A 15,227-nucleotide genomic window follows, 5' to 3' on the forward strand; every position below is an offset into this window, starting at 1 on the left:
ATGGAGAAATCAACTGAAGCTCATATCTTTCACAGCCAGAGGAAGAATGAGGGGCACAATGTCTCATTGTATGTGATTATAAAAACTGTCGAATGCATGGGTGCATTCGACAGCCAAAATGGGTGAGAAATTACTTAAATACCATCTTGTGAAAATGTGTCTTCACTAAAATGCTTAAAAATAAAAAATGCATAAAAAGTTGCATAAATGTAAATAACACAATTACCACATCATATGTTCTCATGCTCCCATAGACCTGCATTTGCAATTATTGAAACTACGTTCACTTATTGATCTTTGATTTGACTATCAATAGGTGTCTTTATGACAAAACAACAACAAAAATGGGACGTTTAGTACCTGTTTTCTTTGTGGTAGTTGTCAATGATCACAATCTCACTGAACAGGACATGAGGTCAACTGCAGGCCTTGATCAATTTCTTGCATTATTCCAGACTCTGTTTGGGTTTTGGAAACATAATAAATTGCATATCGCCCTCTGAGGAGCAGCTGCCTGAATTGCATGTTCCCCATTGACAACACTGGACCATGATTTCCTATTATTTTTCTCCAATTCTTTATGACCACATTGTGTTAGAGATGATGAATCCAGCAATGTTGATGGAGGTTCAGTTCCTTCAGATATGAGGCGTGTACTTTGGGACAAATAGGGACCACTAATTGGTCGGTTGTTGACAAAACCCCTAGAATGAATGATTGACAGCTGCAAAAGATGGTTCTACAAATCCAAATCCATACTTTTCAAATTTTATTTGTAACAACGTGATTGATGACTGTAAGTTATTTTTATGAAGCATCGTGAACTGTGTTGTTGCTGAAACGTGGCATACAAATAAACTTTACTTAAACTTGACTACTTCCTGTCAATCTGCCACATAAGTGAGTTTAAACAGTATGAATACTTTTTGAGAGTACTTTATTTTTCATTTTTATCCTGTTTGACAGTTTTTCTTTTTCCATATAAAATCTGATAAATTTATTGTTTTATTCATGTAAATGCAGATCTGTATATAAAAATATGCATTTCATATCTGAGCAGCATATTAATGTATGCTTTTGTTTAATGGATACAACAGAAACTCTACCACATGAAAAGTCTGAAAGCTAAATGCTGTACTTCCCATATAAACTGCTTTGCATCAGCTTTATAGATAGACCCTGACCAAAGGAGAGTATGAAGAGGTATCAGTGTGAACATTATGACAGGTAATACTGAAGCAGTGTGCTGTTTATTAATCCCCCAGCATCCAATCTTTCAGAAAGGCCAAATTAATCAACCCTCTGGGTCAAGCTCTGACTTTACACTTCACCGTATCAAAACACAAAGCACATAATAAAAAATAATATTTTCTCAGCAATGCAATTACGTAGGCTTGCTTCTGCTTAATCAGCTTCGAGATTTAATTAAGACCTGAAGTAATAATATATATCATTAACTGCTGTTCACTGAGCCATAGGAGGCTTTAGTTTCAACAGGGGGCAGCAAACTGTTATTGATTGCCGTGAGTGAAACGTCTGTGGTGTGCGTTATTTTGAGGGCAAAGGTGAATCAACTTGTCTCCGTACAACAATAAAGGTAGACTATATAATTTCCTTTTAATTAATTACAATTAGGATTTTCTTAAATTTGCTCCCATGAGTTTGTGTTGCTGCTACGTTCTCCAGCTTCCCTCCAGTTAGTGATGTGTCTGAGATTGTTTGCTGTCATTTTTCCCATGGCATTTCCCTGACCCTTAGCTGAGCGGCTGACCCCCTGACAACCCAGCTGTAGGAGAGGAGAACAGCAGGGCGCCCATCTGACTGCTGCAATTCTCCACAGAAAAATCCAACGGTATAAGCTTCTTATGTAAAGCAGAAAACACGGTGTAATCTCTCGCCGTCACTCCCCCCTGTGTCTGAGCTTTTGTCACCATTATCACTAGGACTACCAGTTAATTCACTACTTTGGTTTGGCTGCTGCTTGATCAGCAAATCAGATAAGACACGTTACGTTGTGTTCGCAGACACAATAATCAGATTAACAGTAGAGTTGATTCTCAAACTGGGGAAATATATCTGTCCTCTTCTCAGTTTTTATAGTAGATACAGTTAGTGAGACAATGACAAATGAGAGGGCTGATTTCCACAGACCCTCTGGACAGAAAAAGCTTCACATTGCACACTGTGAATGGAGTTAGCTGTCTGCTCCCTGCTGTGTCCTGCTGTTATCACATGTTTTAATTCTGGAGAACATGCCAGTTTATTTCATTTTATTTTTTTAACCTTCTGTTTTAGTCTTCTGTAACAAACTGCTGCAAAAGTATCCACAACCCATGAGTTCTATGTTTAATGTCACGTTAAAATCACATACTTGACTTTATTTAAATGAGATTTTATGTGATGAACCTATGCAATGAAGTGTATAATTGTGAAATGGAAGGAAAATGTTTGATGGTTTCAAATGAAAATCTGAAAGGGTTAGGGTTTCCAAAGTTCTATAAGAAACTTCTAAATCCATCACTGTCCCCACTTTACTTAAAACAGATAACAGTAAGAAATGGAAATCAGATTTTGGCCCTACTGAGACAACTTTTTTTCCCTTTGTGTTTATGGCATTGCCAGAAATAATGGCGCTCTGGGCTGTGAGCAAGGTTGTCCATTAAAAACCATGACTTGGACTGAATGCAAATGCAGGTCACACAGTTCACAGTTCAGATTTTTGAGATGTATTGTTTAAAATCTCAATTAAATATTTTGTTTTTTTTATTTGTAGAAAAGGTTTGAGAAAGCAGCTGTGCATCTATTGGTTCACCATGAGCAAGCAGATGACAAATGTTATATGCAATATTTTGGAAATTATAGTGTATTTAGAGGGCATTTTTGTACAAACTGTACATGTCATTAATAGAACTGATAAAAAATTGGACATGTTCTGGGCTTTCACAACATTCCCCCAGTGTCACTTGAGTTGAATTTAACTTCCTTTTTAGGTTTGACCGGATCAGTTTCCATACAAATCTCCAAAGCAGCTGTGGCTGGCACACCACTGCACCATAGAGACATGCTTTTATGGCAAGAACAATTGTTATGTTTGTAAGAACATTTCAGATTAATTTAGCTCAGTGAAAGTTTTCAAAGTTTCAAAGTAAATAAGAACAGCATTAAAATATAATTAATACTTTTTTCCTCCATTTGTATTAAATAGTAAAAGATTATGTAAAACTTGCACTGTTTTCCTTTTTTAATTCATTTTATTTTCACAGGGTTATTTTACTATATATTTCATTTTTTTATTTCTTTGATTATTTTTGTTATTCAGACTTACATGTATTCTGAACTTATGTGCTCTTCATTGTTTATTGTAGTTAAAATGTACAATATCTTTAGTTATTATATTTTATCTTTGAATATTATTTTAAAAACATTGTTTTTTCACAGAGTACTTACTTTTTATTTTTAATTATGTTAGTATATTTACATTTTCAATAAAAGTGTGTCAAATATATGTTGTTTTATTTATTGCTTTTCATAAATAAAAAAAACAAAACTACTTAAATGCTATCTAGCTCTATGAGGAACTCTAGGTTGATTTTAGGAGTACTTTTAAAATTACTACTTTAACTACACTGTAAAAAAAGTCTGTAAAATCAACAGTAAAAATCTGTGAAATCATGACAGAAAAATTTTGTAAAGAAAAACACAATAATATTTTGTTCATTTACCAGTATGATATTGTATAATGTAGAACCGAAAATTATTGTACACTTTAAAATAGAAAATTGTAAATAATATTGTATTTAGTTGTAGAAAATACACATTTTTTATTGTTAATGAAAAAAGTTGTATCCTTCACAACATTCTTACATTTCAGCAGTGTAAAACTAACATTTACATTCTGTGATGATTAAATCCAATGAATTGGAAGCTAGCTTAGCTTTTTTTTGCTAGGGAGAAGTAAGTTTGGGCTTCCTTGTTTAAGCTGTTGCCCCTGTGACCCAACTCCAGATGGACAATAAAATAAATGAATAAATTAATAGATTTGGAAATTAATGTGGAATTAAGTAATTATGATTCCACATTATTTACTTCCAATTTTGTTCACTATTTATCTATTCACTTGTGTTTTCCCACTTCTTTAGATTGTCATTTCCTCTTTAATTCATTTACTTATTATTTGTCAATTTTGATTGGATAATTTCTTCATATTTCACGACTAACGTGGAGGAAACACCTGAATCAAAAAAGAATTCATGTACTTGCTTATTGGTACATGTATTTTATTTTTATTTATTATTTTTGCTAACACTGGATTTTTTACCTTCACCGTTGCCATTATAAGCTCAAAGTTCGGCTACTGCAAGAAAGACAGAGATCACCGCTTTGTGCTCAAGTTCCGGTCTGTTCTGCTCTCTAATTGGTTCGCTTACCTGGCGCCTGAAAGCTGTTTTGAAAAAGTTCGTCCAACGGTTCTCATCTCAGAAGAAGCTGAATTGTGCTCAAACCTTGACAAAGAAAAGAACGCTGTTTGGACCTCGTCAGCTTTCAGCAAATGTAAGTTAAGCTTTATTTTCTTCTAACGTAAAAGCCACGGTAATTTGTGTTTTTTTGTTGTTGTTGTTTTTTAGGCGTCATATTGCTTCTTGGAACAATATGCAGTAGAATAATTTTTTGCTACACCTGCAACATGTGTAACTTGTTAGATAGGTTGAAATTGTTTAAACATGATTACATGTACGTTTTGCTGTAAAACACTAGAATCATTGAGGGGCTATGTGTTGCATTGCAGAGTGCACAGAAACGAGCCCAGTTGTGTATTCAAATGCCTCGGCACAGAATGTAAGCGGACATTTTGTACATATGCAGCGTTTAAAACTCATTTTTACCGAGTTCACAATGTGGCTTCACAACCCAAATCAGCTAAAGCCATTGTTGCTAAATTGAAATGCACCATTTCATTGTGTGGGCACCAAAGCCAAACTGTGAAAGAATTCGTTGCTCATTTGAAGGAGCATATAATGGAGGGGCGGCCTGTAGCATGTCCAGTAAAAGCCTGCAAAAAAGTTTTCAGCGTCAAATCATCATTCACAGCTCATATGTCCCGTAAACATAGAGATATTTTTGTGGATGACATTGATGTTTTGTACAAGGAAACTACAAATAAGATCGTTAGTCTATCAGAAAACGATGGCCTTCTGAGAGCTTTAATGATGCTCTGACTAATGAAAGTCACGAATTATCTCCAAATTTCAACAAGGATTATCTCAGAAACTTGGGTCTTTTCTACATGAAACTTCAAGGACAGCTGCTTCTTCCAGCTTCCATGATACAGAACATTGTTGAAGAGATGCAAAATGTGCATGAGCTGGAATGGATTACACTTTAACTAAACTAAAGTCGCTTTTAAAAGATGACATGTGTCTTGTAGATGATGCTGTTGCTAAAATCTGTGATTGTGTAAGAGATTCTGATTTATTTTCTGTTTGTCATCATGGGCCACTGAGAACAACATATTCAAGAACTCAGACTTTCAAAAACATGTTCAAATACACAGAACCAAAGCAAATATCTTTAGGAAGTGATGAAAACATGACCCAGAGATTTTCTTACTACATACCCATTAAACAGACACTAAGTGCACTTTTAGAATCAGACTTATGGAAGAATTCAGTGTTGGAACAGTCCAATGACTCACACCCGGATGTTTTCTGTGACATAAGTGATGGCCAAAACTTCAAGTGCAACCAGTTCTTCATTGAAAATCCTGGGTGCCTGAAGCTTATTCTCTACCAAGATGCCTTTGAAATTGTTAACCCCCTTGGTTCAGCAAAGAAGAAACACAAAGTTGTCGCTATTTATCTATCTGTGGCTAACTTACCTGCTCATGTGCGGTCAAGCACTGATCACATGTCTCTAGTTTCATTGTGTTTCGAGAACGATTTAAAACAGTTTGGAACTGCAAAGGTTTGCTCTGAACTTCTCATGGATTTGAGAGATTTAGAGGAACATGGCATTATTGCAGGTGAAGAAACAGTCAAAGGAGCACTGTTCTGTATTGCTGGTGACAATTTAGGATCACACAGCATTGGTGGGTTTACTGAAAACTTTAGTACTTCTCAGTACTTTTGTAGATACTGTGAAATCACAAGAAAAGACTTTCTTAATGATCCAAATGCTTGTGGTCCACAGCGAACCCCTGCAGCTTACAATTTGGCAGTGCATCATCGAGAGATTGGAAGCATTCAAGACAACAAAGGTGTCAAGGTAAACTCTGACTTCAACTCACTAAAGTCTTTTCATGTTTGCCAACCTGGTCTTCCACCTTGCTTAGGCCATGACTTATTTGAGGGTGTCGTATCCTATGATCTTGCACTGTACTTGAAATATTTCGTTAAAACAAGGAAATGGTTTACATATTCCCAGTTCAACCGTAGAATCAAGCAATTCAAGTACAAAGGATCAGATGCTCTCACAAAGCCATGCCCTGTCAACTCTGAGGCAATCAGGCTTTCAGGTCAAGCTGTTCAAAACTGGAACTTGCTGAGATTGTTGCCAGTGATTATTGGTGACAAGATACAAAATCCACAAGATAATGTTTGGCAGACAACGCTCCAGCTCAAAGACATTGTGGATTTGATTTGTGCACAACAAATTTCTTTGCCACAGGTGCCTTTCTTGAAATAATAATCCAAGAATATTTGGAATCAAGAAAATCTTTATTTCCTGAAACTTCACTTAAACCAAAACATCATTTTTTGCGGCACTATCCAGCCCTAATTTTGAAATTTGGACCTTTGATTAGGTTGTGGACAATGCGTTTTGAGAGTAAACATGTCTACTTTAAAAGATGTGCAAGGCATTTGAAAAATTTTAAAAACATATGCTTGACACTATCAGAAAGACACCAGATGTTTCAGGCTTACATCTCAGCTGGCCCTAGATGCAATCAGCTGCTGCTGGTCAAGGACAGTTGTGTTTTTTACTCAAGCCTCTACAGTGATGAAATAAAACACGCAGTAAAAGACCTGGGATTTTCTGAAAAAGACACAAGTATTTCCACAGAGATACAATATAAGGGAACAGTTTATAAAAAGGGGCATTTCTTGGTTTCAAAGAATGATGAGTATATGGAGTTTGGAGAGCTGGTTTTAATTCTGATTCAAAATGAAACTGATGTGTATTGTGTTATGGATGTACAAACAGCTGTCTATCATCCTGATTACCATCTGTATTCAGTGACAAAACAGACTTCAAGCATTTTGTGTATTAACATAAATGACTTGGTTGACTTTTACCCTTTGACCTGTTATCAGGTAAATGGACAACAAGTTGTTCCTCTGAAACACAGTGTGTTTTCAAAATAAAAATGTCTTCATATACCATCATGGAAAGTCCACTTAAAACAGATATGTTGATGTGAACAAAAATAATTAAGAAAAAACAGGGAAAGAAGTTTGACTAAAAATTTAAGGATGTACATGAATAAAAAGTGTGAATCAGGCACACATTTGTTTGACACTAAGTATGAGTCTCTTTAATTTGTACATAGTTGAATACATGTTATATTACGGTGATCTCGTTTTTTTTACCATTATTTGTCTGATTTATTCCAGAAATGGCTGAGCAAACATTTTTACGCAGTGCTATCAATGAAGTGTTGCCCGAACTTGCAGAGGCTTCAAAATACATTCTCGAGGAGACTTTACAGTCAATTGGAGTAGAAACGTATGATGACTTCCAGTTCATTGTTGAGAAGGACTTGCTGTCAGCATTAAGACCAATTCAAGCCAGAAAGGCACTTGCTGCTTGGAAATTAAGATGTAAGTACAATTCTAGAAAAGCAAAAGTCAACCATTAAACACCGATATTCTTATTCAGTTTTGATAACTTATTGGTTGTTTTGTGTTTTTGAAGGCCGGACCCCTGAAACCAGCAGGTCCTCAAGTAATGCATCACCAGATACTCCTCCATCACAGCAGTCTTCGTCCCCGCTAAGTGTGTCATCAAACTCCTCCAGCAGCAACCAGACATCTGCAGCAGACTGGGTGGACACCTTTGAGATACCATGGAAAAGTTCTCAGAAGAACTGATGCAGGCATTAGAGAGAGGTAAACGCCCAAGTCCAAAAATGAGGAAGGAGATGGTCAGGATTGTGGTGTCTGAAATGATGCGAAAAAGTTCTTACTTGGGTAAAAGAAGTTCTACAGAGGTTGCAAAGAAGATGGTGGCAAAATATCCAAAATCTCTACAAGACGTTATCGATGGAGATGTCATTGGCCCTGGCTATCATTCACTCGTCAAACAACTTCAATATCGAATTGACAATGCGAAGCGATCTACAATGCCTAAAATAAGAAAGCGAAAGCGCTGCTCTGAAAACTCTGACACAGATGAAATTCCTCAGGAACAGAGAGCTGCAATTCAGGACACCTATGGGTGTATCAACTGGAATGTAAAATTCCTTCCTCTTGGAGAAACTGCTGAAAGTCAGCAACAGAAGAAGGACAAGCTCAAGATGATGTCTCTGCAGAAGGAGGCCAATCCTGAGGAGATGAAAGAATTACTGAGGACAACTTTCTACTCACAGCGCAAAGATATTAACCAGGGGAAAAGTATTCAAGATGTCTTGGAAGCCTGGCCTGTTTTATTTCATGACATTGGGATGGCTGTACACTACAAGGAACTTACTGGACTTGGATTGAAGGAAACCTTCATGAGGAACATTGATATGAAGGGAAAAAGACTGCTGAACTACATGAACACTGTTTGTGTGAACAAAACAAAAGGTTTTTCCAGGCTCAGACAAAGTTGAAGATGTTAAGGGGAGAACTGGACGGTTACTCTGAAGATGTTAAAGAGATGATGCTCCTACTTCTCTGCTACTTCAATGAAAATGAAGAAGCAATGTTCTTCTGTGTGGAGGACACATGCCTGGCTGAAGAAGTACAGATGGAGAACGTCTCCTCGACTCCCACTATCATTGTGTGTGGTGAGTTCATTTTTGTTTTTCCAGTTTCTTTGCCCTGTTTTCTTTTTGTTGTCTTGTCCCCTTTCTTTGCGCTTTTGTCCATCTGGCATTTTGTTTAATATTGTTTTGTTTTTTTCCAATTATTTTCTTATGCTTTTACTATACTAATATTTTTTTTGTACTTTTTACTTAATTTGTTATTTTTCATATGAATGTCATTGTTTTGTTGTATCAGGAGTCTAAATTTATTTGTTCTTTCTCCTTAGGTCAATCCTGCTTCCATGCTAAACGATTCATGCTGAGTGTGGATCAACAGATTGGAAACAACAACATCTCCTGTTTTATTTCTGCCCTCTGCATGATGTTTGGGAGCTATTATTGTTTTAACATACATTATCCATCGGGGCTGGCGTCTACACTGGAGTTTCTGCAGAGGTATGAGCTTTTGTTTTTGTTTTTTTTTAAATTGTAGGGAGTTAAATTTGACTTTTGACAACTTTTATGTCTTGAATAAAATGTTTGATTGTGAAGCACATTTTGATGTAGTTTTCTGTTTGTCCTCTTTATCGTAAGGTGTTTCTTCTCAATCAACCCAGACAAGGGCAGTAAGGTGGAAGAAACCCGTAAACCCAGACTGCGTGTGAACCCCCGTGTACTCACCTTGATCCAGGAACTTTCAGATCATGAGTGGCGTGATGTTTGAGAAAGGACTAAAGTCAGTGAGTTCTCAAGGCGGTGTTTAATCTTAACAGAGCTGAATAGATTTCTAAATGTATGTTGCATCTCACACCGTGCCTTCTGAAGTTAAAAAGTTGAAAAGACATATTTATATTTGTTCAGTGGCTGAATTTTGCACCATGTCAGAAAGCACAAATGAGAATTTCATTGTAAATATGTTTTCAATTAAAATGTTTGTTTCTAAAAAATTTTAGAATTATCATTATTGATATAGTTTATATTGGGCTTCCTTGTGTTTTAAATTTCCATTTAACTGGTAAATGTTTGTTGAAATTTGATTATTCATAGATATTTGGAAATAGAATTGCTTCTAAAAAGAAAAAAATTTGAAGCAAACAAACATTATTATTAAAATGTATACTGGAAATAGAAATTTATTGTATGTTATAATCTTCAAGCCCCCTCTCCAAAAAAAGGGTGTGAAAGTTGGCTCTCATACTGTTTCTGATAAGTTAAAAAGGTTGAAGAAATGTACATCTATTCAGCAGGTGCATTTGTTTCATGTGCTTCATGATGTTCAGAAAAGACAAATGAGAACTTCATTAAAAATAAATATTTCAAAGGCATGTAAGTGTATGTTTATTTTTTTAAGATTATCATAGATACAATTTATACTGGGCTTCCTTGTGTTTTAAATTTTCATTTAAGTGGGAAATGTTGGTTGAAATTTGATGCTTATAAATATTTAAAAATAGAATTATTACAAAAAAATTAAAGCAAATTTCAGTTTTTCAGAAAGTATTAATAAAATGTTTTAAATTGACATTTTTACAGTTATAATCTGTTATTCAAAGGTAATTTATCAGTAGGACTAAATGAACTTTTTTTGTACAACAAACAAAAAATGGGTAAATCTTACTGGAAAAAAAGTGTAAAATAACAGCATTATAATGATAATTCATCAGAAAAAGTTGGTTAAAATTACTTGATAAAACTGTCTTATTACCAAAATAAACCTTTTCAAATCACAGTTCAAATTTGTATAAAACTATGGGAAAATCTGTTTATTTCACAATTTAACACTGTTGTAATTACTGTTTGGTCTGTAAAACAGTTTACATGTTCACTGTGTTTTCTACAAAATTATTCTGGCAACCACAGCTGCCAGATTTTTTCTGTAAAAACAACAGAATTTTTTTTACAGTGTATTTAAGTATCTGCACTGTTTTTTACACATTTTCATTTTTAAAGCTGACTTAATGAAAAGCAGACAGATAACACACATCCCGTTTAAAGTAGAGATACTGAGCCGGTTAAAAAGAGATATTATCTGAGGTTTTCTAAAAACTTTGGGTCTCCAGTAACAGCCACTTTTGTCCAGGTGTTGCTGCTCTCACGATGTCACACGCGCCTGTCACAATGACATCCCTGTTACTCCTCACTGTAAACACTGTGTTCTTCCGCCGCGAGCAGCGAAAGTAGGACAGCAGACTCTCGCCTTTTCTTTCTAAGTATTCCAGTGGCCACTTTGGCAATTTGACGTTAACATTGTATCACTTATTTACAGCATATGGGACATAAAAGTAACAATGGCGAAGGCACATAATAATGGCCGAAATTTTCGAAAAAAAATCCAGCGTTAGTGATTTTTTTACCACTCAATCTGCTGTATTTGGCAAACGTACCAGTAAAGCGACCTATAAGCAGTGGACAAACTAAATATCTGCAGCCCACAGTGGTTGGGGTGTTTGTATAAATCAAGTGGGCTTCACTTTTCATAAATAAAGTTCACCAGAAATTCGCTTCCTGCGAATTTCTGAAGAAGAAGTAGCGAAAGTGAAGTCCTTGCTCTCAAAACATGACAAGCGGATGGATATAAACTGCGAACACATGATGTCGCCAGCAGCTCTTCCTACTTCTCGGCTCACCTTCCACTGACTCCACGCTCACAACGCGATTGGTCGAAGCTTCGTAGCCAACTGGCGCTCATTGGCTGCGCCTCCGTGTCAGTCATGCGAGCAATGCCACTCAGGACAGATTAGGCACCATTTGCCATAACTAAATAGTTACATTGTACATCAAGTAGGAAGAAATATTTTGATTGGTGGCCACCGCAGTCGGCGGAGTTACTGTTCGTCTTCATTAAAAATCATCTCTAGGCTTTGAATGCAGCAAAGTGAGCTCCGAACATCCAGTCTCACCAAACAGATGTGGATACACTGCTAGGGTAAGTCTCTTCTCAACAGCTTGTGTCTGCATTTCACATTTGCCTCTTCCTGTGCTTTGCTCGGGCAGTTCTGACAACTGCGTACCCAGGCGCTGTGCTGGTTCTGATGTTGTTTCTGTGGAGCTATTTGCATGTTTGTCCCGGAGTTTGTAAACCGTCCAGAACTGAGGTTGTAGATCCTCTTTACGCCTCAAACCTCAGTGTTGCTTTGAGTTAATGCCAGATTTCTCCCCACTGCTTCCCTCGGACCTTTCACTTCTGCAGACCGCTCGTAAAGCGCCGTGTCTCCGGGTACAGCCGGTGGGGTTGCGCGCTGTGCGTGACAGCAATAACACTCCATTAGGAGCTGTCAGAAACGATTTACGACGAGTGTCAGCCTGGTTCTGACACGATTCCTCTTCATTTCTACAAATGGATTTCATCTCGAAGAAAAGCGCATTCAGTCTACTGGGAACTTTTTTTTTTTTTTTTAACGCGCCACAAATTCCGTTTACCAGTTAAATGACAGGTTTACTCTTTGGAGAAAGTGAGCAGACAAAACGCGAAGAAAGCATTTTTTTACCTCGAGGGGGGAACTTAATAACTGTTGAAATTGTGTTTATTTACTGTCAAAACCCACAAGAAATGCTCTTTGTCATATTTTAAACTGCTGAACTATTTTGTGTCTCTTTCATGAGCCCATTTCCGATAATTGCGCTCTCATTGCTGTGCGTAATTGCTTCTCTCCCGGCAGAGAGTGTCATCAAACTTCCAATTCCCTTCTTCCATCCGGAAACCATTTTACTTGTGGAATTTGCTTGTATCGATGGCATCAATAACTCCAAATAAAGACAAACCTTCTCGCCTCCTAAGCCCAAAGCCTCCTTCCAACCCCTATCAAGTCAGCATCGAGTTCCTTCTCTGCGAGAAAAGCACATCCTGTCCGTTTTTCCTTCCTCCAGCATCTCAGAGAGACAGGTGACTGGGATTAGAGGCAGAGAGACAATGAGGAAAATGCCTCTAGAGTCTTGCATGTCAGCAGGCAGGCAGGATGGAGGGACAGTTATCTATTACATCATTATCCAGTGCAGCACAAGGATGAGATGAGTTTTTCATCTACACCTGCGGGTGAAGTTCAGGTTGCTAGAAAGTGTTTTATGCATAATAGAAAACAACAAATGGCTCCAGAATTAAAAAGTTGCTCACAAGATAATATCCAATTTCTTATGTGCTCAATTTTGGTCACTTTTGTCTGACCTACATATTAGATTGTTTTTTTTCCAAATGGTGAACTGTGTTTGACCAGAAGAGTTTTTGATTATTTTGCTGTGGTTAAAGCTTTTGGCATTGAAACATATAAAGTATGGGTTTATGTTTTCTGTGAGACAAATCCTGTGAAAAAAATCCTGTTTGATGTTCTACAAGGCTGACACAAGTCGTATCGGTTCAAAAATCATACTGGTCTTGAATATATCACACTGCGCAAGCTCAATGTGATAAAATCCTTCTAGGAACTCATGTTAAACTGCACAATGGATATTGGATGAATGGATGACTTGATGCTGAAACAGAATCACATCAAATAGATCCAACAGATAAGTAGGAATGCACTTTAAGTTTTGGTCCTTTTTTTACTTACTATTAGAATTGCCGGCTGAGAATATATACTGAGCAATGAGCAAAAGGAGGCAGCTGTGGAATTGCTCATGGCTGAGCAAAATTGACTAAATTCAGAGCAGGTAGTGCAGGATTTTCCCAGGAAACGTCTGACGTTGCTTGTTTGTAAGAGCTCGACCACAGATTTAGGGTGTTTTCACATCTGATCCTGTGATGACTCGGTTCGATTGGGGTCCAAAATGGTTGCATTCTCAGTTGGTGCAGCGCACTTTCTCACTGCACTTTTTCAAAGAAATCAAAACCTTACAAAAAAATCTGTACTCAGCTTTGGCTGTGGTGGCACTGGAGAGAACAACATAAAAACCTCTGAAGAAGAAAAAGGGCCCAACATCCTCTGCACAAATGTAAGCAAACATTGAATGCCCTCAAATTTTAGCAGTTGTACAATTATTGTTTTGGCTTTGGTAAAAGACGATGAGCTACGTCTCTTTCTTGCACCAAACTTGACTCAAGTGTTTGTTTTAGTTGTGTTTCCCTGGAATACCCGGAGGTATAGTTCGCTTCCCGCTTTTGGAGCAGTTTCTGGATCAGATGCATTCACATGCATTCAAACCACTCCAGAGTTCAGTTCAAGCAAACTGAGACCAAGGTCATGAAGTGGAGCACAGTTTGAGTTTTTGGTCCACATCAGAGTTTGATTGCAAATTCACACTTCCCCAAAACAAACCAATTTAACAAACTTAAGCTTGATTGTAGCAGACTAAACAGAACTGGTGCTCTACTGAACTGTCAGGAAAACCTGCAGTCATTACAACAAATGAATAATGTCCTATTCCTGTGCTTGACGATTGTCCTACATTTGTTTTGCAACAACATATTTTCTCAACAACAACCAATAATTTTTCAGCATGAACTTGTCTTTAGATGAGATATTTGAGATCAGATGATTGTGTAGAATAACCGATCAGTTATGTTGTATAATCTGTAGATGTTGACATGCAAACATTGCACTGTGTTATTTTAAAAGTGGTACGTTCTAAGAATGACCAATCAGAAAGCACTCTTGTGGATAATAGGTGTTTAGCTTTGAGCTCAGGTATTTTCCTTTTTTGGAGTAAGATTCATAATGGAAGAATGATCGTGAAAAAATGAAGGAAGGCTTGAGGAAAAGTTGGCAACTTTGAATAAAGTCTTTAAAAATATATATATCATGATGTCATGTACTGTCCAGCATATTGGTTACATTTAACCTGAAATTTGGCAGCTTATGTATATCTGTTTATTATTCACATATTATTTGCACACATAAACAGTGCCTTAATTTGGCCAAATTTTCCATAAGTCTTCTCTCTTTTACATAGTTTCTTGCTTCAGTTGAACTAAAGCAAAAAATAAATTAGAATTGCTGGTATAAATATGGTCGCTAAGACTTAAAATTAAGACTGGTGATCTCCTTTGATAAAAACCTTTATTCTTTTTAAACATGTCTGTAGACCAATTCATAAATTGAGCCATACAATAAGGAAGTATGTGTTGTTTATTCTCTGTGCTGACCTGTGCAATGACATGAGATACAAACCCACACCTGATACAACTTTTCAAAATGTACAGGTTTTGATGGTTGGGATACAGGGAAGCAAGTCAGTAGGTTTACATTCAGTAATAGGTTGCCACACATTTGCAGCCGAAGAAGTTCTGCACAAAGAAGTTGAAGTTTTCCCTAAAACTCTCTGAATTTACAACTCTTTTTTTTTTTTTTTT

The 15,227-nt window shown here is 36.8% G+C and overlaps 2 protein-coding genes across 14 annotated transcripts in view; both read left to right on the forward strand.

Annotated features, from left to right (window-relative positions):
* The first annotated feature begins 3,956 nt into the window (after nt 1-3,956).
* LOC129370957 (uncharacterized) lies at nt 3,957-8,740 on the forward strand. Of its 2 annotated transcripts, XM_055047265.1 has the most exons (4): nt 3,957-4,551; nt 6,187-6,261; nt 7,611-7,817; nt 7,912-8,740. In XM_055047265.1, the coding sequence occupies exons 1-4, from the start codon at nt 4,251-4,253 to the stop codon at nt 8,085-8,087; spliced, it is 759 nt and encodes a 252-aa protein (XP_054903240.1). In that variant the 5' UTR covers nt 3,957-4,250; the 3' UTR covers nt 8,088-8,740. The 2 variants fall into 2 exon arrangements, 1 of the variants encoding a protein (XP_054903240.1); XR_008607110.1 differs by lacking the exon at nt 3,957-4,551 and having other exon boundaries at nt 5,379-6,261.
* A 2,941-nt stretch (nt 8,741-11,681) lies between these two features.
* The window catches only part of mef2d (myocyte enhancer factor 2d), a 103,163-nt gene continuing 99,617 nt past the window's right edge, over nt 11,682-15,227 (forward strand). For all 12 annotated transcript variants that reach the window (XM_055047389.1, XM_055047394.1, XM_055047392.1 and 9 more), the window contains exon 1: nt 11,682-11,870. The gene's annotated coding sequence lies outside the window, so the exon portion shown is untranslated. The remainder of the gene's footprint in view (nt 11,871-15,227) is intronic.

Source organism: Poeciliopsis prolifica, unplaced genomic scaffold (genome assembly GCF_027474105.1).
Source record: "Poeciliopsis prolifica strain line A6 unplaced genomic scaffold, Auburn_PproV2 SCAFFOLD025, whole genome shotgun sequence".
Lineage (NCBI taxonomy): Eukaryota > Metazoa > Chordata > Actinopteri > Cyprinodontiformes > Poeciliidae > Poeciliopsis > Poeciliopsis prolifica.

What these genes read in the sequence shown, in the direction of transcription:
- LOC129370957 (XM_055047265.1), top strand. Translation starts at nt 4,251, where the DNA reads ATGTACTTGCTTATTGGTACATGTATTTTATTTTTATTTATTATTTTT. An exon ending in AAGACAACAAAGGTGTCAAG is followed by an intron (nt 6,262 to 7,610) that starts GTAAACTCTGAC and finishes GATTTATTCCAG; the next exon opens with AAATGGCTGAGCAAACATTT. An exon ending in TGCTGCTTGGAAATTAAGAT is followed by an intron (nt 7,818 to 7,911) that starts GTAAGTACAATT and finishes GTGTTTTTGAAG; the next exon opens with GCCGGACCCCTGAAACCAGC.